Source organism: Sciurus vulgaris (assembly GCF_902686455.1).
Source record: "Sciurus vulgaris genome assembly, chromosome: 1".
Lineage (NCBI taxonomy): Eukaryota > Metazoa > Chordata > Mammalia > Rodentia > Sciuridae > Sciurus > Sciurus vulgaris.
In genome coordinates, this window is record NC_136461.1 from 55,677,861 (window position 1) to 55,705,210 (window position 27,350).

Consider the following 27,350-nt stretch of genomic DNA (forward strand, 5'->3'; position numbering starts at 1 on the left):
TCCATGTGCATGGTATGTTTTTCCCCATCCTTTCACCTTTAGTCTATGGGTATCTTTTTCTATGAGGTGAGTCTCTTGCAGGCAACATATTGTTGGATCTTTCTTTTTAATCCAATCTGCCAGTCTATGTCTTTTGATTGATGAATTCAGGCCATTAACATTCAGGGTTATTATAGAGATATGATTTGGTTTCCCAGTCATTTGGTTCATTTTTAAAATTTTATTTATTTATTTGTTTGACACAACTTGGTTCCTCCTTTATTTGACAATTCCTTTAGGATAATTCCTCCCTTTGCTGATTTGCTTCTTTGTTTTTCATCTCTTCCTCATGGAATATTTTCCTGAGAATGTTCTGTAATGCTGGCTTTCTTTTTGTAAATTCTTTTAGCTTTTGTTTATCATGGAAGGATTTTATTTCATCATCAAATTTGAAGGTAAGTTTTGCTGGGTATAAGATTCTTGGTTGGCATCCATTTTCTTTCAGGGCTTGAAAAATGTTGTTCCAGGACCTTCTAGCTTTTAGGGTCTGGATTGAAAAATCTGCTGATATGCGTATTGGTTTCCCCCTGAATGTAATTTGGTTCTTTTCTCTCACAGCCTTTAAAATTCTGTCTTTATTTTGTATGTTAGGTATTTTCATTATAATGTGCCTTGGTGTGGGTCTGTTGTAATTTTGTGTATTTGGAGTCCTATAAGCCTCTTGAACTTGATTTTCCATTTCATTCTTCAGGTTTGGGAAATTTTCTGATATTATTTCATTGAATAGGTTGTTCATTCCTTTGGCTTATTTCTCTAGGCCTTCCTCAATCCCAATAATTCTTAAATTTGGCCTTTTCATGATATCCCATAGTTCTTGTAGATTCTGTTCATGATTTCTTACCATCTTCTCTGTTTGTTCAACTTTGTTTTCAAGGTTAAATATTTTGTCTTCAATGTCTGAGGTTCTGTCTTCCAGGTGTTCTATCCTATTGGATATGCTTTCTATGGAGTTCTTAATCCTTCATGTCAAGGATTTCTGTTTGGTTTTTTTTTCAATATCTCTAACTCTTTATTGAAATGATCTTTTGCTTCCTGTATTTGCTCTTTTAACTGTCGATTGGTGCGATCAATCAATGCTTGCATTTGCTCTTTCATCTCATCATTCAGTGCGTGCATTTGCTCTTTCATCTCATCGTTTGCTTCTCTGATCATTTTAATTATGTACATTCTGAACTCCTTTTCTGTCATTTCTTCTGCCATGCTGTCACTGGGTTTTATTGATGTAACATCTAGATTTGTTTGCAGCATTTTCTTTCCTTGTTTTCTCATATTGTTCAGGTATCAGAGGACCGCTGAGATATTGCAGATTTCCTCTATTGACTTACAATGTCCCTGAAGATTTCTATATATATATCCCCCCTTAGCCTTCAGTAGGCTGAAGTCTTGGAGGAAGTTGATAATGCGGTGCTCCACAAGGAAGCTGCCTCTCTAGGAGTGGTGGCCTTCAGGTGGGGTATAATCCCTGCTAGTGGGCAGAGGTGCCTCCACTTGCTGACCAATGGTCATCTAAAGGGGACCTAGGCTGCGGGCTGAGGCAAGGCCTGTTTGGGCCTGAGTCTCTGGTTTTACCGTCCTTGTGGGGAAACCTCACCCAGCAGGGAAGACTCACCCGGTGGGGAGGTCTCGCTGGTCAGTTCCCTCCTAGAGGTTCCCCTCAATTTACAGCTACCGCCTGGGCTGGGCTGCCTTCCTCTGCAAAGTTCCCAGGGGCCCGGCCCTACCTCCTGGGCCTGGGAGTCTCACCTTTCACAGATGACTCTCCCTAGGCTGCCCTTCCTCAGAGAATCTGCCCGCAGGCCTGGAACCTTCGCTCCACCCTAAGCCTGTCTCTGTGCGGCTCTTCCACCAAGAAGCCTCCTAGATCCTGGGACCCTGCTCTGCACCTAATCGCCTGGCTATGCAGCCCCTCCTCTGAGCAGCCACCTGGGGCCCTGTACAATCGCTCTGAATCCCAGAGACCCGCCACACACCTCTTCCTCCAGACAGCTGCCCAGTATTCCGGTGCGGTCACTAGGAGTCCAAGAAACTCACTGCGTGCCTCCACCTCCACCAACCACCCGTAGCCCTGGGCAATCAATCACTCCGAGTCGAAGTGACCCTCCCCGTTCCTCCTCCTTCTTCAGATAACCCCCGGGGTGTTCAGGAGCGGTCGCTCTGAGTGGCTCTGAGTCCACGTGACCCGCAGCACAGGTCCTCTGGGCAACCGCCCGGAGCTCTGGTGCGGCCACTCAAGACCAAGCGTCCCACCACGCTTCTCCTCCAGGCAGCCCCCCCTGTGTTCAGGAGCTGTCACTTTAAGTCCAAACAACTCACCAGTCGCCTTCTCCTCTGAGCAGCCGCCTGGAGCGCTAATGCAGTCACTGCGAGTCCAAACGACCCGCCGCGCTCCTCCTCCTCCTCCTCCTACTCCTCTGGGCAGGCCCCGGGGTTCAGAAGTGGTCTGAGTTGGGGATATAGCTCAGTGGGTAGAGTGCCTGCCTCGCATGCACAAAGCTCTGGGTTCAATTCTCAGCACCGAAAATAAATAAATAAATAAATAAATAAAATAAAGGCAGAAGTGGTCTGAGTCCAAACAGCTCGCCACGCAGCCCCTTCTCTGGCAACCGCCTGTAGCTCTGGTGTAGTCACCCCGAATCCAAGTGGCCACGCTCCTCCTCCTCCTCCTCAGGGCAGGCCCCGGTGTTCAGAAGCGTCGTTCTGAGTCCAAACAGCTCGCTGCGCAGCTTCTCCTCTGGCAACCGCCTGTAGCTCTAGTGCAGTCACTCCGAATCCAAGTGGCCACGCTCCTCCTCCTCCTCCTCAGGGCAGGCCCCGGTGTCCTGAGTCCACACAGCTCTCCTTGCCACTCTTCCCCTGGGCAGCCGCCGGAGCCCCAGTGGTTGCTCTAAGTCCCAGTGCTGTGCCGAGCGGCCTCCTTTACGGCGCTCCCAGCTGTCCGAGTTCACTGCTCCAGCGGGGGGAGGGGCGTCTCGCCGGCAGTTCTACTTCACAAAGTTTCCTGTGTTCCAGGACCATGGTCCCATCCGGGATGCCTCCCCAGGGGGTGAGAGTCACCCGGCTGTTTTGAGTTGGTCCCAAGCGTCTCAATATCTCCTCTTTTGAATCCTGAGTCCTGGAGCAACATGAAATGCAGCCACCCTCTAGGCCGCCATCTTGAAACCTACATGTGTGCTCTTTTTTTATCTTGGAAATTCATGCAGTGTCTGGTGCATTGCCTTCTACCTGATAAATATTGGTTGCACAGAAATGAATGGATAACGCTCCATTCTGTTCCATTCAAGTCAGTTTAGCAAATATTCATTTGATATTTCATGTCTTCCTGGCATCATGGTAAACTCTAGAGACAAAAACAAAAGGAAAAGCAAAACAAAAAAAAGACCCACACATACACACACATCATCATCTCTGTGCCTGACAAGCTCATACATGTTTTACGAGAACATCAACAGTGGAATTTTCAGATACCATGGAAGACCAATAGGGCAAATATTTTTAATTAGATATAATTTTATTTACTTTTTTATTTTTAATTTTCTTTTTCTTCTACTACATCTCTTTCTTTCTTTCTCTCTCCCTCTCTCTCTCTCTCTCTCTCTCTCTCTCTCTCTCTCTCTCCCGGAATTGTTCCTGGGGCTTAACCACTGAGCTATATTCCCAACTCTTTTTATTTTGAGACAGGGTTTTGCTAAGTTACTGAGGCTGGCCTTGAACTTGTGATCCTCCCTCCTCAACCTCCAAGTCACTGGGACTACAAGCATGTGTCACCATGCCTGGCTTAGATTAGATATCATTTTAAAATCTGTTGCCTACTCTGCTCATATAAGGCCTGCTTATAGTTGCCACATCTTCTTTTCCACATATTTATTTCTAATAAGCAGAATTCTTAGCTACGATCCCAAATGTTTATAAGACTATGATGTTATGTATCAGTAATTCTTTTTTATACATGTGAAAATTTTTTTATTATTATTATTTTTATTTTTACAGACCGCATTTTGATTCATTGTATACAAATGGGGTACATCATTTCGTTTCTATGGTTGTGCATGATATAGATTCATACCATTTGTGTAATCATACATGTACATAGGGTCATGATGTCTGTCTCATTCCACCATCTTTCATACCCCCGCCCGCTCCCTCTCATTTCCCTCTATGTAATCTAAAGTTCCTCCATTCTTCTCTCACCCGCCCCCAATTCCCCACTCACCCCCGTTATATATCATCACCCACTTATCAGGGAAAATATTCGACCTTTGTTTTTTGGGGATTGGCTTATTTCACTTAGCATGTATTCTTTTAGGATTCAATAAGCACTTCATATTTTAAAATCCATTTCCTCACCAATTACGAGCCCAGAGAGCTAACTAGGACTGGAGACAAATACAACTTTGTTACTTTTTATAACCATGAATCTCAACTGGGTCCTGAGAGCAGCACACAAGTCTTCCTACATTTCACTAGCCAAGTCAAGCTGCAGCTAAGCCAGATAATTATTTTATTACAGTTTCTTTTGTATCTGGTCTCCAATATCTTCCCCTCTTTCCCTTCTATTGATGATCTGTTTCCCATTTTACTGAGAAAATGAGAACAATGAGAAACACCCCAGCTCCCTCCTCCATGAACACACTGACATCTGTACCCACAGACTTACTCTTCTCTTCTGTTACTGTGGATGAGCCCCATTGTTCTAAGGCCACCACCCCCATGTGTTTGGATCCGCCTGCTGGAGAACATAGCTCCAACAGTTTTCCTCTTTCCTCTGCATCATTACCTTCTTTATCTTTATTGGATTATTCCCATCAACTTTCAAGCATCTGCAGCATCTACTCTTTTGAAAAATGCAATGTTCTCTAGATACCTTCCTAACACCACACTATTTCTCTGCTCCCTTTTATGACAAAAAACCTCCAAAGAGCTGTCTGTACTGTCTCTATTTTGTCCCATTCTTTCTTTGGTCCTTTCTCACCTTCATTCACCACTCCACTGAAACAGCTTTTATCAGAGTCACTAAGGATTTCCCCATTGCCAAACCCAAGGGTATGTTCACGCTCTTATTTTATCTGTCAGGAGCATTTACCATCAAGAGGATTTACCTTGGCTCTTCAACTTCCTGTGGCTTCCATAGCACCTACTCCCTCTTGCTTCTTGTCTTATCTTGCTGGGTGCTTTTTATCAGTCTCTTTTTCAGATTCCTCTTTATTTCTGATAAAGCAATAAAGACCCAGAGCTCTGCCCTAGGACCTCTTATGATCTTTACCTATATTCGTTACTTTAAATATTTCCACCAAATTTATGGCATAAAACTTCCCAATTTATATATCCAGTCCAAATATCTCTCCTGAGCTACAGCTGCTATACATCTTAACATCTCTTTTAACATTTTCTCTTTAGACATCCAAAAGGTATCACAGAGTTACCACTTTCTAAAGCAAACCTCAGTTTCCTCTACCCAGATTTGCTTATTCCATCTAAGTAAACCACATCTCCATCTTTAGCATTATTCAGATAAAAATGATTGGAGTCCTCCTGGATTTCTATCTTGCCTTTCATCCAATTGAGCACCAAAACTTTTTGGATCTACCTTATAAAAATCTGATATCGCCTCACCACCTGCTCTGCAGTCCTAGGCCAACTCAATCACCTCTCACCCGTTCAGTCCAGGAGCTTCCTAACCAGTTCCTTATTCTCTGCCTTTGTCCCATGTAGTCAATTTGTTACTGATTTTTGAGCCCAATGACTGGGTTCTTTTTCTCTCTAGGAATTGTGGAGTCAATGATAAGACTGAGATCCACAGAACAGCAAAAAAGACTTTTGTTCTTGACTAAGAATAGGAGAAGTGGGAGATCAACTTGAAAATCAGCTTCTGTCTGCTCATGGCTAGGAGGTTATAGCTATAGGGTAAAAGAAATGAGGAGCAGAGATGGGTTAATAAGGGGGAGGAATATTCATGTATTTTATTATAATGAAGGTAGAGGTTGTCAAGTGATCACTTTGGCAGCCATCTCAGATCCAACCAGTTTGGGCCAGCCCACCTGAAGAGGAATTGGCCTTCAGGCATCCTGTCCTCAAAGACAGCAAAGTTATGGGATAGATTGGGATAGAAATTCAGCTAGGTAGTCCAGGCAGTAGAAGACCAAGGCAGGTAACACCTTATTCCCAAGTAGGTAATCCCTTTTCCTGGCATCTCAGATCTTTTCACCCTTCTGCTTGGCACATCTCATTTTAGAAATCAAAGCCAGAATACTTCCATGACTCTACATGCCTTTTAAATCCCTCCCTCCTGGAAAACTCTTTGTTCTAGTCTCTAATTCCTTTCCATCTCCCTCCAACTGAAACCTTACTGACCCCTTTGCTATTTCTTGAACAGGCCAAGCAAAGCCCTGCCTCAGGGCCTTTGCATATTACTTAAAATGCCCTTCTTCCCAAGAGCCACAGGGTGTGTTCCTTTACTGCTCTAAAGTCACTTTCTCAAGTAGGCCTTACTTCTTCTCCCTAAACAAATAAATCCTGCCAGAACTTTCTAGCAACTTTATTTGGCCTTATTTTTCTTCAGAACATTTACCATCACAGTGCATCTTATATACGTATTTGTTCCACCAGAATGTGTACTTCATGAGAATTGTAACTTCATCTGTTTGGTTTGTAGCACCAGTGTATAAAGATGTGCTTGGAATATAGTTGGTGTTAGATAAAGGTGTGTTGAATGAGTGATTAAGTAAACCGATGATGCTATTCATTACTATTGCCATAATTTGGCAGTGTTTATTGAAAATTATTAATTAGGACTAGGGCTAGGTGCATGGGGAACATTGGAAAAACAAATCAGTTCCCTTCAATGAATATATGCTATGCATTAGCACACACACACACACACACACGCACACATACACATGCAGAAATAAATAGAGAAATTTAAAAACTCTTCTGTTAGTCATCTTTTTGTCACTATGACAAAATATCTGAGAAAAACAGCTTAGAGAAGGAAAGAGTTATTTTGCTCTCAGGTCAGAGTTTTCAGTCCATGGCTACCTGGATCCATTGCTATGTGCCAAGGTGAGGCAGAATATTGGCAGAGGGTGTGGTGAAGCAAAATTGCTCACTGCATGGCAGCTGGGAAGGAGTGGGGACAGGGGTGGGTACAGGCACCAGGAACAAGATAGACCCTTCCTGGGCATGCCCTCAGTGACCTACCTCCTCCAACTAGACCTCACCTCCTACAGTTTCCATCATCTCTTAACGATGCCATCAAATTAATCCATCAGTGGATTAATCCACTGATGAAGTTAGAATTCCCCTATGATCCAGTCACTTCCCTTAATTCTACCTCTGAACATTGCTGCACCGAGGACAAAGCCTTCAGCACATAAGCCTGGGGAATATTCCAGAGCCAAACCATGACAACTTTGTGATGTACAGTTCTGTGAGCAAGAGAGGACAAACCAAAATGTTTCTCCAGTTTTCTACTTCCAGCACAATGCTTTTGACATCACATATGTAGGGCGGGGGCATCTTTCCACATACCAACTATTTCCCCAGGAGACTTAGTGTGGGTGTTCCCCATTTTGACACCACCTATATTGAAGATAGCACCAGATCCCATAGGTTAAAGGCTCAAGTCCCACAAGACTGATGCCCCCACTTCAGAAGCCAATCAAAAGCCCCAGGTCCTGACCTGGCAAAAAGTCAGGGTTCCCAGGATTCCCTCCTCAGCTTTATTAGCGTGACTCACAGAACTCAGAGACTTTACTTAAATTTAACCATCTATTATAAAAGGTATTACAAAGGGTATGGATGAATAGCCACATGGAAAAATGCATAGAGACACCTACAGAGGTCTGCGGAAGCTCCATCATTTGGCCATTGGTTATCTACTCAGCCTTCAGCTCTGCTCCCTTCCCCAGTGGTGGGAGGTGTGAAGGGGCTGCTGAAAGCTCCAACCTCTCATCACTTGATATCCCTTGGCTGATCCCCTAGCCCTGCCCCCACAACCAGCCTCCATCCCAAGGCTGTCCGGCTTATTAGCATGCAGAAAGACACTGCTTTAGAAATCTCTAGGGTTTTAGGAGCTGTGTTTCAGAAACTAAGCAGAGATCAAATATGCTCAGTATTTATTATATCACAATATCATGAGTTTTATGTAAAAATAGTCCTAAGGTATAGTCAGTCATTATTAGTTCAAATAAAATAGTGCTTTGTGGTCTAGGTGCTAACATGGGGAAGACTTCAAAAGCAGAATTAAATCACCTAGTAACTGAAGTTAGTGTCAATTTGAGAATATATTTCCATTTTGACTTGAAGTCTTAATATGCGTGATAAAAGAATGAGCCACAAACCAATTAAGAACATGTGTGTGGTTTTCTCTAACTGGAAAATATTCAAAGGTGCCCCACTTACCTCTTACCCACAGTTGTCATTTCCTTATTTTCACATTTGAATTCTTACTTAACATAAGGTTAGCATATCTCCTAATAAATTCTCTATTAGTATATTTATACTCCCTTTTATTTCATAAAGAATACAAGGCAGTTATAGAAACATGATGTAAGTAAACTTTATTTTGTGGTATGGGTACTGAGCCCAGGGTACTCTATCACTGTATGTAGGATAGTCTTGAAGCCAGGAAGGTGAGTGAGCTGAGGAAAAGAGCTTAGGGAAAAGTCAAGGGCCAGAGCTGACCTTAAATGTGGGTGGGAAGGAAGAGTAGAGAAAGGAACCCAGGTGCAGGGTTGCAGGGGCAAGAAGTCACTAAGTAAGAAAAAGATGGAGGACCTTAAACCCAGAAGACAGGGTTCAGACATTTGGGGGAAATGGGAATGTTAATCAAGAGGTACAAATACTAAAATGATGACTCAGAGAATTTCAGCATTGGAGGGGTGCCATTTTAAGAGTGATCTCATGGGGAAAATGAAGGCAAAATTCACAGTAAAAGAATTAAAGACCAAGTGGAAATGGTAGGTTAGATGTAGTTACCAAAAGCATAGAAACTGAATGAAAAGTTTAAGAAGAGGAAATCTAAAGAGTCGGTAGTTGAAAGGGTTCAAGAAATGTTAACCAAGGGAAGTTCACTGAAAACATTTTCATGTTACAGATGTATCTGATTATAGACAATGGTGTTTTTTAGAAAGAGGGGGACCAATATTTAATCTCTGCAGATGTCCCTCACGAGTTCTAAATTAACTGAGAAAAAGCAAGGAATGAGCAGATGAAATTCAAAATATCAAAACTTTTATAATATTTTAATTAATTTAAAATATTGGATTTAATATTTAAATAATTAATTTTAAATATTCAAATAATTTGAATACTTAAATATTTAATGATATTTATTGCTGAGAGTGGTGAAGTCTCTTCCTGGTTCAGCTTGGGTATGTGGCCATAGTGAGATTTCTCACAGTGAGCTTTTGGGTAAACCCAAAATAGACAGGTGTACCCTGTCCCCCATCACAGTCAGCAGTCAGTAGGCCTACTGCAGGTCCCGTGGGGCTTACTCCCTATTCTTACAGAGATGGGAGGAGCAGACCAGAACAGCCCATCCCCATGGTCTTCTTGCTCCCAAGAGAGGAAGAAAGGAAGGGACTGAACTGCACATGACTGGTTGGGTCTTCATCCCTGACAGTGGCTGAGTGGAATTACTCCCACTTTCCAGAGGAAGGAGGAGGCAAGAGGCCAGTCCTGATATAGTCAGGGAGGGAGGAGACAAAAGGCCAGGGGGCTTAAGAACAATTTATCTTCACAGAAACCACAGGAGAGAAGAAACATTTTCCAACACTCTCTTTTCCACTACTTGACCCCTTGGCACCTGAAAATGTTGTGTGGTTGTTTGGAAGTAGAAATTTTAAAACAGATTCAAACTTTCTGTCCAAAGACAATGTCAATTAATACAGTTTTAAATTTTAGCCTGAATATATAACATATGGAATTTACCAAGTTTAAATGGTCAGTTAGAGATCTTTAGTCATTCAATTATAGAAACTTAAATATAATTTTGGGGATTTTTTTTTTTTTTTTTTTTTTGCGCGGTGCTGGGGATCAAACCCAGGGCCTTATGCTTGCAAGGCAAGCACTCTACCAACTGAGCTATTTCCCCAGCCTTGAAACTTAAATATAATAGCTGTCTCTAAACCCTATTCTGAACCAAGTCTTCCTCCCCTATCTTCTCCATTCTTTTGAGTAGTAAATTACGTCCTGTCACTTCATCCAATCAGTTACCAGGTCCAGTGAGTTCCGTTTTCAAAATCCTTCATGTTCATCTCCACTTACCTTCATTTACTTCAGACTAATGGTCCAATTCTGGATTATTTAAAAGACTTTTATTCTTTCTCCTGCCACGATTTTTATTTCCTTCCAGTCTACCTGTGGTGCCAGATAGCCCCACAGACCCTTAAAATTGTGTGAATGTGAGTATGTGCATTCTCTTTTCATGACTTACACTCTGAGTTCCAGTCCCTCAGTTGCTCTTCTTAACCTCAAAAGCTCCAAAGGATTGCATGTGTTGAACTTTAACAGTAGTGTTGTGCCATTTTATTTATTGATTTTAGAATATTCTGGTCTTTCTGTCTGGAAGGTCGCCCTACCCTTACCCCATCTTAGGGTTTCATCCTTCCCCCATCCTCACCCTTCACCCTACTCGTGGCAGAAAGGTCTGACTTCAAAGTCTTTGCACTGAACCCCATGCAACCCTTGCTCCAACAGACAGCTCTTTTATTCCAAGCTATGTTGTGGCTGAATTAATCAATGGACACAGTAAGGGCATTGCCTGTGCCTCAGATACTTTTTAGGAGTCCACGAAAATATTTAATTTCCTTTAAAATTAGAGGAGAAAAACTGTAAGTTTAAATAAAATGTTTTAATACATAACAATATTTGTCTATATCAACACAATTTTAAAACAATATTATATGAATACAAGCACGTATATATGTATGTACATATGTATATATGTATGTGTATTTTATATATATTTTAGATATTTCTATATACACACACTTTTTTTTTTTTTAATGGAGGAAAAGGATCTTATGAAGGCAAATGTGTTTAGATCCAAATGAAGTCATACCATGGCCCTTGACAGATTTGAATTTGTTTTTAAAAATTCAGAAAATGAAATAAAATTTGCTTGATTTTAGAAAAAGATTATATATCTGAAGGCAGATTTAAAATGGTACCATCAAAAAATTTGTGATGTGAGGTCCTGGATTTGAGCCCCAGGACTACAAAACAAAACAAAATAAAATAAAAATCTGAAAAAATGAATTCAAACTAAATAGAAGTTGGTGTTTTTTTTTTTTTTGGTCTTCTTTTTTCAAGTTTAGAGACAGAAGAAGAGCAACAGTATCCCGCCTCAAATTATATTAACATCTCCATGAACTCACTGCAAGCGGGCAGATGGTATTTGGTTTGGGTTCAAGCTGCAAATGCATTAGGTATGGAGGAATCAGAACAACTACAGATCCATCTGGATGATATAGGTAAAGAATAAGCAATTCCATAGTGTCTTTAATAATAGACAATTGTGTTGTGCTGACTTAGTCAATGAAGTCTAGATCTGAAAGAAAATTCTGCAGGTCAGGGAGGGATAAAATAGAAATCATCTATAATTCCTCCTGCCCAAGGCAACTTCAAGATAAGTCCTGCCAACCATGTTGTTGTATATCCTTCCTGTCTTATTTCTACTTAGGTGCATATGCTTTTGCAAATATTTGTTGGGCCCTATGTTCCAAGTGTTGTTCTGAGAGCCAAGGACAGTAAGATAGACAAGGAAAGTGTCCTAAAATAACTTGCAATCTACCAAGGAGGAGAAACAAGAATTATAATCAAGTATGATATGTCTTATATTATGAGAAGTACAGCATACTAGGGAATTAAACTCTATATGCTATCTGGGGCTTACATGGGGGATTTTGTTTTCATTTTTATGTATTGTAAAATACAATGACAATTGCAGAAAATTTTGTAGACATCTATAAGTTGACCAGTCAGATATAACTAAAGTATTTTTTTGCACCAGATATTTTTGGATCTTGCCTCTTTTACTTAAAATATATGATAAATATTTCTATCAACCTAATCTATAATATTATTAGTGTCATGTTGAGTATACAATAGTTTAATTCCTTCTTGTTGGAAGTTTATGCTGTTTTCAGTTTTTCACCATTATAAACTATATTGCCATGAACACCTTGTAGCTAAATTTTTACATGATTCTTGATTATTTCCTTAAGATAAATTCTAAAAAGAGGAACTGGGATCGTCGCTCAGTGGTAGAGTGCTTGCCTCGCATATGTGAGGCACTGGATTCAATCCTCAGCACCACATTAAATAAATACATAAATAAATAAACAAGATAAAGTTATTTTAAAAAATATATAGTACCTATACATTGAAAAAAATTTTTCAAAAAGTAATTATCCTTGATCATCTTACAACTACATCTAAGCCTTAAAGTCAGAATTCAGAGCATCAAGAGTGAATTGCTCTCTCTTTAGAGGTGCTAGCACCAATGATTCCTGTTGTCATTAAGGATAGCCTCAATAACCTAACACAAATTGAGCATCTATGACCTCATGTGCTAACTGCTTTTACATCCTATTTTGTCGAAGATAATTATAATTAAACAAGGCTTAATGGCATTAAAAATTTTGAGATTGCAGAGCTAGGGAATGTCTAATTCTAATATTCTTGACTTCTCTCCTTAGACTTTATGAGAAATTTTTTTAAAAAATCATAATGTTTCTGACAACTTTCCTGCTGAATGATCTATGGGGTGTGAAGCCTTCTCTTAGAGTGCCACACAGGTCCCCTTGGGCATCACTGAAGTCTTCTATCACAACTAATGTCTCAACTTCTCAATTAATCACAACTAGCTTAGATAACTAGATCATCTAAGACTCTGTCCCAGGCTCTGAATTCTGGATTTGACCATGGTGATAAACAACAGGGCCATTTCTTTGTATATTCTTGGAGTTGTAGTTCTCTTGACTGTGATCTACATGTTTTTGCAAATTTGCATTTTGAGGTAGGATGCAATAATAAAACATTTTTTGAAAAGCAGATTCCTCTTGATGGATTAATGAAGTATAATGTCATGTCTGATGATTATAACTAAAACTATAACTGTAACTTAGTTCCTACTAATCAGTAATACTACTAATCAGTAGTAGTATTACTGTTATTGTCATTTTTATCTTAATATCATCTCACACATTTATTGAATGCCTATTATGTTTCACACACAATGTACATATCACATTTAATTTTGGAAACAACCCATACATGGTAGTATTGTTCCATTTTACAAATGAGGAAATTTGATAAAAAATTCTCCCTAGGCCAGTTTCTAAATTGCTAAGATTTTGTTTCCTTTTCTAGTGATTCCTTCTGCATCCATCATCTCCAGGGCTGAGACTATAAATGCCACAGTAGCCAAGACCATAATTCATTGGAATAGTGAAACAACAATTGAAAAGGTTTCCTGTGAAATGAGATTCAAGGCTACAACAAACCAAACTTGGAATGTAAGCTAAACTTTCATTATTCTTTAGCATGTGAGTGAATGGTTTAAAAGAAAAGTCAACTCCCAGGATTCCCAGTGGACTTATCAGTGATTTATTTTACATATTTCTGATTATTTGTGTGATTTTCAAACTATTCTAGGTTTTGTTTTGCTCTTTTTTTTTTATTTTTCTTTATTTTTTTGTGTTTTGTTTTGTTTGGTACTGGGGATTGAACCCAGAGGTGCTTTACTACATCCCTAACTCTTTTAAATTTTATTTTAAGACAAGGTCTCACTAAGTTTCTGAGATTAGCCTCAAATTTGTTCTCCTGCCTTAGTCACTGGAGTCTCTGGGATCACTGGCACGTGCCATCGCACCAGGTTCAAACCACTATAGCTTTAATGATTTCCATATGCTTCTAGAGAGCTGTTTCCTGAAAAAAAAAATCCTCCTGCCTTTTGTAAATTACTAAATAGACCAAATATCCAACTGAGAGAGATCTAATTTTAGCTCCTTGTAATTAGTTCACTGTCTCCTAGGGTGAAATTTACATCAATGATCATGGACATAAAATTTAAATATTCTGTGCTGAAATTTTTCAGGTATCGAGGGAAATTAAAAATTATTCAGAATGGAGAACATAGACTTAAGGATGTCTCTTTTAAAATGAAGAATGTACAATTCAAAGTATAAGATTTATTATTAGTATAGGCCTCAGTCTTAGATAAACTTGAAACAAGAACTGAATATCTAGAAAACAGACTATTGTTAAATACCAAGAGTAATTTCTCAAATGGGGAGAGGAACAGGTAGAAGGTTCCTTAATAAAATCATATGATACAACATCTATAATCAATGTAATAAAAACTCACTAATATGAACTTGTATGACTTAGGCTATAGTTTCAATTTTGGTGTATTTGAAAAGACATGCCATCATTATTTTCAAATATAATATATTGCCATTCAGTCCAGATAATTAAGGGATGGAATTTCTGGTTTTGTAAAGGGTTCTATATCAGTTTTGGATAACCAGTTTTCAGGCAGTGAAATAAAATTTTATGTAGTTAACACCAAAACATCCATTAAACACAATTGAGTTTTAATCTGGTCATTAGCATGACCCCAAAGCCTTGTTCCATTTTCAACCTCGTCATTTTGAAAATCAGTTCTGCTGTAGAGTGATATATTTTTAAAGTGTCAGGAAGATGGGGTAAAACTCTACTAATTTCATGACATATCCCAAAGATTCCTGTTTAGAAATAAACTCCTGATGTCCACTTATTTGTTTACCTTTGCTCATTTAAATCCTCAAAGTGAACATTCTAGTTGTTGGCTTTATGCTTAGCTGAGCTCATGTTCTGTATCGTTTGATCAATGAACAAGTGAAGATCCTATTGGACTCCTATTGCATCTGTGGAATTTAGGTAAATCTCAAAACTACCCAGACGAAATTCTTGTCTTAGATTTTGAGTTAATGGAAGTTTACTCAATTAGGATATTTTAGGAATCATAATCAGAAGATGCTTCTGAGATATTAATCTTTGTTTTGCATAAAATAGGAGGAGGTAATAGACTAAGGCTGTTCAAGGCTAAGCTAGGTTTTTCCAAACCAACACAGTCAGTAGCTCAGTGCTTCTCACAGATCCTACATCCCTTTAGGCACCCAGGGCATATTTAGAAAATGAAAGGACAAATTTCAGTCCAAACCCCATATTTCATTCCTCCTACCATGCTTCTAAATACAACCAACACAGAAAAAGATGATTTACCTTTTCTTACTAGATTTCCCAAGTAAATTTAGCAATAGCCAGGATGAAACTTTGTTCTTCACTCGATTCCATCAGTCCTTCTGGGTCCTGCATGAAGTGTTGTCTTTGACTCCTTGACAAGGGGACAGAAAAGTCATAGTTAAAAGGGAGGATTCAAAGGACTGCAGGTCCCTCTTCTACCTCAGTTCTGTAGTGGCATTGCCTCCAGTCAGATATTGCTGAAGGACTGTTCTTTACCTCAAAGTGACAGGAGGCTGTCTCCGGAAAGCCTTATGGCTGAGATCACAGGCTCTGGAGTTCAAAGCCTGGCGCTGCTGCTTTGTAGTTGTGCAACCTTGAGAAACTCCTTATCCTTCCTGTGCCTCATTATTCCCATGTGTGAAATGGGGATAAGATAAGACCCTACCTGTTATAGAGGTGTGTGGTGGAGGGATGGGGGTGGGGTAGAAATCAATTGGTCTAGGGATCTCGCTCAGAACTTGGAATAGGGTCAATAGTCAGTGCCTGCTAACTATTATTTTTACTCTTTATTTTAACCTGCATGGTTATCCATGCTATAGAGGTGCTAGTGCAAAGCAATCTGTCTGAAAAAGCAGGGTACTGAAGGTGTTTTCCGCCCCTTTAAAGCTAAGCCACTTACAGACTGTGAGGTGTCAAAAGGAACCCACAAGCCCTTCCTGAGATCCTGCAAGGCTAATACTGATCTACTGAGAAATGGTTCCAAGTCAAAGCCTCAGATTTAATCCTTGAAGATTAAACTGCATTTGGGGGAAGCATTTACAAACATCTTGCCCCACCTTATTAGCCTTTGCCCTTCCTTGAATTCTCAAGCAGTGTAGCTGAGACTAGGTTGGAGCACGAAAAGAAGATTCAAGTAAAGTTTCAAGAAACAGCAAGAGGAAAATAAGCATCTCTGAGAACAACTAGCTACTGTGCAATCTAGATCACAAAATAAGACCAGCTCCTGAAGTTGGCAGGCTCTTCCCAGTCTAGCTCAAGCTTTTCTTTCCTGCAGTAGATCTCACCTTGGCAATCACAGTAAGGAGCTCCCTCCTACATATCTACCCTCACCGTCTCTAGGATTGGGAGAGCAGTTTCCCCAGATAGAGTCTTCTGTTCTATTTAAATCCTATCTTCTAGGTTCTGATTATGTTTAAGGACAATTTTTCTACAGAGGTGTTTGATACTAGGACTGTTTATTCTCTTCAAAAGGAAGTTATGCATGTGTGTGTGTTTGTGTGCGTGCATACACGTGTGCACATACACACATACCCAAGTGATTCTTACCTTTGGGTCTTGAAGAAAACAATACAGGGAGCCTCTCAAAAAGAAATGCACGTACAGTAGCAGTGAAGTCATCTTGTATCACCCAAAGGTATCTTATAAATTACACACCCAAACAAAACCATCTTCACATTTATTAATTAGCTGACAATCAGTACTGGACCCTAGTATAAGCAACAAAATTTGAGGAGATCTGCTTTCCACCAGTTAAATATCTAAGTTTTAGTAGTTAAAAGTTTTTTCTGGGTTTTCATTACTTCCTAAATTGCATATCAGTCATCTACAACTACACTAATGGATAGCAAACTGCCACCAAAACTGAGGAGACATACAACAGTAAGCATTTGTTCCTCTCTGTCATGGTGTCCAGCAGGGCTAGGTTGAGCTTCACTGGGATGAGGCATGTGTTTGCAAGTTGGCTGGCTTGCTCACATGTCTCTCCAAGTCTCTTAGTCCTCCTCCTGAGTCCAGTGGGCTAGCCTGGGCCTGTTCTTCTCATGGTGATGGCAGAGGGCAAGAGCACCTGAGCCCAGCCTCTGCAGTACCTTTCAGTCCTCTGCTTAAGCCCAGGTTCAGAGTAGGAGCACACTCAAAGCCACGAGACTGTGTGGCAAAGACAAGGGTAAATGGCAGGGAAAAGACCTGGGCTATCACAGAAATCTCCCTCAAGATGTTGTTCACATTCTCTCTACCTTGCTGGAACTAGCTCCTGTGAAGACACCACCATCTTTAAACAGCAAAGGCTGAGAACCTTGGCAGTCCTCATCCTGCTAGCTCTCGGCTCTGTTGACTACCTCCTCCTTGAACATGTCATGCCACTTGGTTTTCAGGAATGTCTTAGTTCACTAACCATATCGCTAGTTGCCCTTTCCTTTGTAAAACCTCTTCTCGACCAAATTCCTAAGCATGAACATACCCTTTGAGATAGAAATTTGGGGATACAGAAAAAGAAAGATATGCTGAATTCCCAAAGTGAAGCACCTATGAACCATTGGAATGCAGGAAATGCCCATGAACCTTTGAGAGGCAAAGCAAGCAACTCATGGGCAACCTAGCCCACATCCTTTGCCTGTGTTCTTGAACCTCATCTGGAGCGCTATACGCAGGGAAGTACAGGGAAGACTGATAAAATTGTGTGACTCTACCCTGACTTCACCTAGTTCAGTCCCTAGCTATGTTCCTCTATAAATAGTAACACCCCAGACCAAGGCATTGCTACCTGGCCCTCTGGAGCTGGCTCAGATTCACCCTTGAGTATGTATACCTTGGTCTCACTCTTGAGATAGCCCAAATGCTCCCTAGAATGTGTATCTGCTTTCCTAAATACATTTGTCTGTTTCTGACTGGCATTCTGCTGAAATTCTCTTCTGCCATGTACATCAAGGATGCCACTTGTCCCAAGTTGAGTCCTGCTCTCCAAGGACTCTTTGGAGATACTTCAGTGCCTATGGTCTCTCTCTCCTTACTTTGTAGCTCTCTGCATCCACTCCCCAGGCCTCAGCCACACCTGTAGGGTACAGCTTGGAGCCCGTTCAGCTCCTGAGGATATCGGACCTACCGTTGTAATTTGTTGGTGATCTTCATGGTCTGTCTCCCTGCACCGAAACTCTTGTTAGGAACTGAGTTCATAGTTGCCAGCAGTAATCCACGCTCACATTTGTGTCTCTCTTTCAGAAGCACTTACCACATGGTATATACTTTCCTGTTTACACATTTATGTCCTTGTCTATTTGTGAGCTCCTGCAAGGGGTGACTCTGTCCTAACCATTTTTGTATTGCTATTTATTTTTATAATGTTAAGTTCATATGGATAGTATTTTAAATATTAGCTATTATTATTACTTGCCTTTAATTGCCTAACCTCAGTGAGAATAAGCTAGGGGTCTAGGCTGTAAATTTAAGTAAATGAATTAGTAATGAATGGATTCTCTAATTAAGCTAGACCAGGCTGTTAATAAACTTTTTATTCAAGGGCCAAGCAGTAAAATTTTAGTTTTCACAGGATATAAGATTTCTGTCCTAACTCTTCATCTCTGTGTGTATAGCCTGAAAGCACTCACAGACAATATATAAATGAATAAACATAACTGTGTTCCAATATGACTTTATTTTTAGAGACTGCAATCTAAATTTTATATAATTTCTATGCACCATGAAATATTCTTTTCATTTTCTTTCAACCATTTAAAAATGCAAAAACCATTCTTAGCATAGGCTGCACAAAATCAAGTATTCATTCTTTTCCTGGAAGGGCTGATAGAACTGTACACAGATTGTAAAGGATCAAATCCTTGATTTTACTTTTCAAAAAGCTTTTGATATATTACTTAGCTTTAAAGAGGAATGAAATTATGGTATTTACTGGAAAATGGATGGAGTTGGAAAATATCATGCTAAGTGAAATAAACCAATCCCCAAAAAACACAGGCCAAATGTTTTCTCTGATATACGGATGCTGATTCACAATAAGGTAGGGTACGGTTAGCAAAGAACAGAGTTACTTTGGATTAGGTAGAGGGGAATGAAGGAAGGGATAGTAGAATGAATCTGACATTTTAACCCTATGTACATGTACACAACTGGTGTGATTCTATATCATGTACAACCAGAAGAATGAGAAGTTATGCTCCACTTATGTATGATGTGTCAAAGGTATTCTACTGTGATGTATAACTAAGTAAAACAAATTTTTAAAAATACATGAAAAACAAAAAGCTTTTGCTAGTATAAAACAGAATATTTGGAGGAACATATGATTAGTCACAGCTAAATTTCCAGTCACCACCCTGCTTCTCTCCTCACCAAACCCTGGATTAAGATAATTTGTCAGTGAGATGGGAAGATTGGAAATGAGGGGTAAAGAGGAGAAACCAAGAGTCAAATACTGGTGGGTGACTGAGGAGGACCCCCTAACCTGAGCCATGGCCCAAGTCTGTACTCATGGGAGGTAGGGTTTATAGAATTCTCTGGGTAAGTTGGAGATTCTTCTTACCCTACCCAAAGATGTTCTCAGGAACTTAGATGCAACCTAAGAATGGATGTGCCTCAAACCAATGGAAACAGTTTTAGTACTCTCCAGCCTTCAGAAGTGAGACTCTAAATAAAAATGAACTGTTATTAGAAAATGAAGTTATATTTCCTGCACTCTTGAGGTTTATCCTGTACAAAGGCACTGATGAAGTCTAACTTTCTCAATATTCATTTTGGCTTCTGAAGATACCATTTTGAGATATCATCTCACATTTGCAAGGTCCTAAGCAATTACCTGGTTTGCCCCATTACAGAATCAACTGATAACAGTTGTATAAAATTCTTTCTCATTTATATTAGAATATTTAAAAACAAATTCAAATATTTAAAGATAAAGAGCAAAACAGTTGTTACCAGGGAAGGATGGAGGGATGAGAAGATAAAGAGTTCAGAGGGTACCAAATAGCAGAAATGAAGGATGAAAAAGTCTCGAAATCTAATGCAGAACATGTGGACTGTGGGTAATAAAATTGTATCATACATGAGATGTCTGCCAACTGAGTCAGTTTTGGCTGTTCTTGCTACAAAAACAAAAATGTGAGATAATGAATATGTTAATTTGTTTTACCTCAGACTTTTTATTATGTAGAACATCCCATAATATCCTGTATACCTTACATATACCCAATAATATTTATTTTTTAAAAAGTCTTTCTGTTTGAACTTCTTACTGTACTTAAGGGTATTTCTTTTCTTCAAGAAGATTTACCTATAAACAAAATGGTAAGTGACATATTGGAGGATCATAACTCGCTCACAAGAGTAGCTGATACCAAGCAGAGAGCATCTGAAAGTCAAATCTTCGGCACGATTCAAATCTCTCTTGGATTCCAGGAGACCCCAGGTTCCAGGCATATTTGAACAGCAGAAAATTCTGAGGGCCAGGAGTTGTGGAAACTGAATGATCTCTTTCAGGGAACACAGAATCCTCAAAACATATTTTCATGAATTTTACATTTTCAATACATTACAAGTTTTAGAGATTGATGTTAAGATTGGGTTTTTAAAGAAGAATCCCTGAATGAGGTTGATAACCATGCTTTCATCTTTTTTTCCTTTTTTAGTTATGTATTTATTTTTTATCCTGATGGTTTTAACGTTCTCTTTCATGAGGATCTGGCAACTGTTTTCTCCTGAGGTTGCATAAATGTATTTCTAGACATATTTTATGTCTGCCTTTCAGTCCTGCTTTACTTTTTTCAGTAAATCACTACTGCATATTGAAAAATCTCTGCAAATGCCTGGGTTTCTCTTTCCCAGCAGAATCAGCTGGTTTGGGGGTCATTTTTCCATTATGTTCTAGAACTGGTCGTAGAGTCCCAGAAAAAAAAAAAAAATTTGTATATCTATTCCTCAGCTATTTTCTTTCTTATTTCTACTGAATTTTTCTAATTCAGCATTCTCAAATGTTTTCTATCTCTTTTCTTACACACATACACACATTAGTTCTTCCAGAATTTGCATAAATCGGCAATAAGGGCCAATTTAACAGCTTAGTTTATGAGTAACTTTTTTTTTCCTAAAAATAATCATGAGCAAGTGAAATTTTTTTTTATCATTCAGGAAGAATTACCACTCTAAATAATTAAATTGAGGGGAATTTCAAATGATTGCTCTCAGGTCCTCCATTTCCCCACCTCATTAAAATCACCTATTCCAGAATTTAAAATGTATTACATTTTGAACTTTCTTGAAATTTAGGAGCCTATATGTAGACAGAGGTGTTCAACACATGCAATGTGAATTTCACTCTTAAAGTTTAAAATACATGTTTGGATTATGTATGTTTTTTATAAAATGCTCCATTGTTTGTTTTCCCAGGGTCTAGAAAAGTCCTAGAATACATTCCATACATTTCTGCTAAGTGGAATAACTGTTTTAGAAGCGCATGATACATATCATCTGGTTATTATTGTACATCTATTTCAGATTAAAGAATTTGACACCAACTTCACATATGTACAACAGCCAGAATTCTACCTGGAGCCAAACATTAAGTATGTATTTCAAGTGAGATGTCGAGAAACAGGTAAAAGGTACTGGCAACCCTGGAGCTCACCCTTTTTTCATAAAACACCTGAAACAGGTGAGTGTACTTACATATTTTATTCTTCTGTCCTTCGACTCTTTTCTAAGTGCATACACCTTTTCTATTTGATTTTTACCCAAATTGACTAACTATTCCAGGGAATGTGGTAACATTTAAATTATCCTTTTGCCTTGACAGCAATTTACAAATTGGCTCTTGAATATTCCTGGGCATAAAAACTAACTGGGGGCAAGATGTGTGTTCATAATCCCTGTTCCCCAAAGAATCTCATCCACAAGTAGTGAGGGGGAGGTTCTCACATGTCAGAATTTCTTACAAACACTGGGTGATTGTGAGGCATAAAATTATCTAAGACCTTATTTTGAAAAACATTAAGAATTAAAAACATATATTTTTCCTAAGAGACACAAATCATATAATATCAATAAGTATCGATAAATACTACTGTATACAAAGCAATCAGGAGATAAAGCTCTTAAACATGGGATTAATTAGTTCTCAATAAGGTCTAGATGATCCTTAGAAATTTTCCTATTCCTAAGATTATTAATTTAATTTTATATACATTTATTCATGTCATTCAATAACAACTTTGTAACTAAATAGACTTTAATGGTAGCAATAATAAAATAAATTATTATATTTGTTGTAATAGTCCATACTGGCCCCATAAACCTGAAGCTGTCTCCCTACTGCAGGTAGGTAGTTTATACATTATGTTTCACTGTTTCTTTTCAGAAATGGAGGACTGGTTGGGCTTGGTGGCCCATGTCTGTAATTTCAGCAGCTCAGGAGGCTGTTAGAAGAATCATAATATGATAAGCCAGTCTCAGCACTTAGTGAGGCCCAATGCAACTTATCAAGACACTGGCTCAATCAATCAATCAATCAATCAGTTGGGCTGGGGATTGTGGCTCAGTGGTTAAGCCCCTCTGGGTTCAATCCCTGGTACTACACACACACACAAAAAAAAACTTAGTTATAGTCACAATACCGTTAACATCATTTTTATTGTAATATCTTGTAACTGTGTTTTATGTTTTCAAAGCATTTTGACATACATTATAAATATTAACGACTGCCAAATAGACAGAGGGAGCCAAGAGTCAGAACAGCCGAAAAGTTCTTTTGGCGCCCCCTGATGCCCAGATATTGGAAATACATTATCAACAAAATTATTTTCAATAATGAATATCGATTGGTTCTCTCATTTGAAAGTTAATTTGTAATTTAAAGTATTTTGTCTTGAGTAGATATTGCTAAGAATTATTATAACTAGATACAATCTTATAGTATAATTTAGTTGATAGTCTAATTATTTTTAAATGAAATCAAGAATTATTTAGCAAGATTATTCAAATATTCAAACTGATAACGAACATTTATTTACAAAGTACTACTGTATATGAGCTTGTTTGACTTTTATGTCAACCATGTTTGGGAGTGTAATTTGCACCATTTTACAAATGCAAAAACTGAGGCATGGCTTGCTAAATAGCATGGTAGCATCTAATTATTCAAATATTGTGTATTCTTCCCACCACCCCTCCGCAGCCTCATCAGTTTTTTCAGCCCTTACATCGACGTGGAGGGGAAAATAATCTAAACACTCTACAAGTTCAGCAAAGGACTGCAAACGTTCTTCTTCAAGGGTAAAAGTTTTCGATTGAAGATATAAGGGACTAAGAACACCAAAACTACCCTACAACAATCTAAACTTAAAATCTTTTGTTTGCTAAGAAGAAAAATCACTTAAGGGGTAAAAAAACCAGTTTAAATTAATATTCCTGAAAACTTGCCTTTATCTAAGTTCTGCATGTTGGCTGAGGGGAACCATAAGTTATTCTCTTGGCACAAATATCTTTCCAAGACATATTAAATGAGAAACAATGAAAGTGTGTCAGGGGAAGTACAAATATAAAATCTTTTTTGAAAATTTATTTCTTTTTGTTTGTAAAAGCAATGCAAGTCCATCATAGTACATAGTTTAAAAGTACCTGTGTTTTACATTTTAATGAATTTAATACTTTTTTCTGTGCACCTACTTTTTTTTTTTTTTTTTTTTTTTTGACGTGCTGGGAATTGAACCCAGGGCCTTGTGCTTGTGAGGCAAGTGCTCTTCCAACTGAGCTATATACCCAGCCCAGGCACCTATTTTTAATGGTTTGTGGTGTGGTGTACATACTGTTTTATATACCAATTTACTTACTTAATTCACCTTGTTGAGTTTTTAAAAACTTATTTAATGACTGCACAGCATTCTTGTTCATGAATGTTCTATAATTCATTTTATCACTTCCTTATTTAAACAATATCTAGGTTATTTCCTTTTTTCATTTTCAATAACCTTCTTTGAATCAATTTGCATATAAACTCACATTTCTTTTAATCTAGAGAAGTTTTTAGATTAAAAGTTGAGCACTTTGAAATGTTGAGGCAAGCTACCAATTGCTTTTTAGCAAATCTCTAATAGCGATTGCTTTTTACAAAAAAAAAATTCTATGGAAAAGCCGTTATTCACTTATTCATTAAGGATTCATTTAGCCTCTATTACATGCCAGGTACATCTGGGTGCTTGGGACCTCAGCAAGCAAAGGAGGCGAAGATCCCTCCCTGCCTTGGAGAAGTCTCATTCTAGAGAAGACAACAATGAAAATCAAGCATAATAATTGCATAAATTACATAGCATTATAAATAAAAACATAAATTCCAGCAGTAAGAATCAAACTTCGCATCTGAAGTGTAAAGTGAATTGCCTCATGATTGAAAAGCACTAAAAAGACATCATTCCTATATTACTTTATTTTGAGAATGAGGTTTTTTTTGCCAACCAAATTTTCCCAGTAATAAAAGTTTATTTGTGAAGAAATGCAATCCAGACAGTAATGTTTCCTCCATGCAGGGATTTCCTGTTTTATTCTCTACAATTCTTATTTGTGTATCACTGAATTGATTCTTCTCAATACAGTGTTTTCTCAAAATTATGCCCAGCAGGACAAATTCTGAAGGAGGAATGGCTTGTTCTGCAGTCCCTGCATTTTTCTGTATTGTTTCCCCTCTGGAAAAGGCCTTTTTTTTTTTTGGTCTTTAAAACCTGGTCTCAAGCTAGAGATGTAGCTCAGTGGCAAAACACTTACCTACCATGGCAGAAGCTTTGGGTTTGATACACAGTACTACCAAAACAAACAAACAAAAAACCAACCTGTATTCATGACTACTTGGGATGCTGAGATAGGAAGATTGCAAATTCAAAGCCAGCCTAGGCAGCTTATGAAGACCTTGTCTCAAAAGAAAAAGGGTTGGGGGTGCAGCCTAGCAGCAGAGCGATCCTGTGTTCAATCCCCAGGGAGGGGACAGGGAGTAAATTTAAAAGCATATGTACAGACAGCTATAATGCACCAGTAAAAAAAAAAAAAAAAAAAAATTGGGAAAAAAGCAAAATGTTGGTTTCAAAAAGAAATGAAACCATTCATTTATAGTAAGGGTAAAATAACTTACAAGACTTAAAGTCTTTTCCTTCCTTAAAGTATTTGGTCTTTAATGGAAAACAAAGTCTTATACTAAACAAGAAAAAGAGAATCAATCCCTTAGAACAACAGGTTTTAACAAACACACACAAAAAAGTTTCTCTGGGTTAGAGATCCATTTTATTCTATCCTGGTATAACAAGAGGCCAATTTAAATTAGGAACTAGACTCCAAGTATCTTCAGGACAATAAATTATAATAACAAACATTTATTGGATGCTTACTATGTATTGGGCACCATGATAAGCATTTTATGTATGAATTGCTCTTTATCACTGCAATCCTATAGAAGGAATGTAATTATTATTCCATGGTACAGAGGAAGGCAGTTGAGGCCCCAGCAGTTTTACCAAACCTTATAAAGGTGGTAAACACTGGAGCCAGGGCAAACTCAATCTGTGGGACTCTAGCACCGATATTATTACAGTTCTGCTGGTCACAGGACTTAGGAAGGTCCTATGTCAGCCCCACACAAACCTCCTAAGCAAATCCTCCCTTACACATTACTTCATAATTAAATTATGCAAACAGAGCTTCATTTCTAATGTAGGGTTTGTTATGAAAATGCAGAAACACAGGAAAAGAACCTCAAGATGTTATCAGCTATTTCTACTTTGTCATAAACACATGTGGAAACAGCTCTGGGTTGAGGCATTGAGAATGAAATACAGGATTCCAGGAACCTTGAGTTAGGCAAGGGAAGGAGCATTAGATGAGGATGCAGTAGAGGTGAAGGAGAAGCTGACCTTGACCATGACAGGATTGCCACAGGTAATTCGCTATTTGGTTTTCCAGCTGATCCTAGTCCAGTGAAATATCTAGAACACAGTGTTTCTTGGAGTGGGAGCCATGGGTCTTCTGCATTAGAAACACCTATATGCTTGCTTAAAATGCAGATTTCTGGGCCTCCTCCCAAGTGATATTTCTGCAGGAAAGTGTAAGAACACAGTTCCAGAAGCCAGACACACCCTGTAAGAGGGAGGAGAGTGTCTTACAGATAACACAGGGTACAGGCAGGAAATGTGGACCCAAATGGGGAAGCCTGCTTGCCCAACTCATCCCCTTAGAAATAATCGACTTGGGAGGCAGAAAAAGTGGTCATGTGAGAATCTCAGGTAATTATTTCTACTGCCATGTGACTACTTCTCTTTCCTCTTTCTCCCGAGTCTCTATCACGCCTGCCAACCTCAGAAGTGCAGGATATGGGTCTGTACTCCAGTTAACCACGGGTCACAAATGACCTCTTGTGCCTAAATCCTGCCCTGCCTCACAGGTGAGGCTTGAGCTGATCATGAGGACCACAAAGAGCTGCTGTAGTTGGAGTTCTTAACCCACCAACACTAATAGCCACTGTAAAAATCCCTGGGGTCTTGAAGTAGTGCAGAAAGTGCCCCAAAGGGGAAAAGATACTTTGTCCGTGTATAGAAAACCAGCACTGAAAATGTGAATGTCAACTCCCTAAACTCACTACAACCAATGTCAGAAAGGTCAAGCAACCACTCCCAGGCAGGAGCAGTGTTCAATTCTGCACTGTAACACAGAACCCTTTGTAATAGAAGAAAACATGGGCACTGGCTTTATAATCCCTTTAATAAGTTATAGGCCTGAGGGAAGGGCATTCACATTTCATAATGACTAATTAACTTGCTTGAATTGCAAGTTGCAGAAGTTTCCCAGAGAAATCATATTATACTTTTTTGACAATTTTCCAGAGGAGGGCAAGTAGGAGCAGAGCTATATGCCACATTGTACTTTGTTCTCATCAAAGTACTTGTTGCTGCTCACCTGTGACTCCTTGAAGGCTCTCATTAATACTTCAGGAGCGTTAGTGGCTAGAAGAGAAAAACCAAATATTATGTCAGTGGAACAAGTAGAGGTGATAATAAATACAATACAAATTTAATGGTGGTGCACAAAGTGTTTTTCAAAAGTTCTGTGATTTGTAATGAGAGGTTGGTCATTCATTTATATAGAGATGGACAATAAATTTGTAGATTCTTTCTTTGCATATTTTTTGGTAGAACTGAGGATTGAATTCTGGGGCTCTCAACCACTGAACTACATCCACAGCCTTTTTTATCTTTTGCTTTTGAGACCTTTTTGCCAAGTTTGGCATAAATATATAGTTCTTGGTTGCTAAATGTATTATATGG

At 38.8% G+C, this 27,350-nt stretch overlaps 1 protein-coding gene across 1 annotated transcript in view; it reads left to right on the forward strand.

Annotated features, from left to right (window-relative positions):
- IL23R (interleukin 23 receptor) overlaps window positions 1–27,350 on the forward strand; it is a 72,670-nt gene that overhangs the window by 29,324 nt on the left and 15,996 nt on the right. Inside the window, exons 5-7 of the mRNA XM_079134028.1 lie at window positions 11,350–11,510; window positions 13,411–13,556; window positions 21,550–21,706. Of these exons, the coding sequence (XP_078990154.1) occupies window positions 11,350–11,510; window positions 13,411–13,556; window positions 21,550–21,706 (464 nt within the window). The remainder of the gene's footprint in view (window positions 1–11,349; window positions 11,511–13,410; window positions 13,557–21,549; window positions 21,707–27,350) is intronic.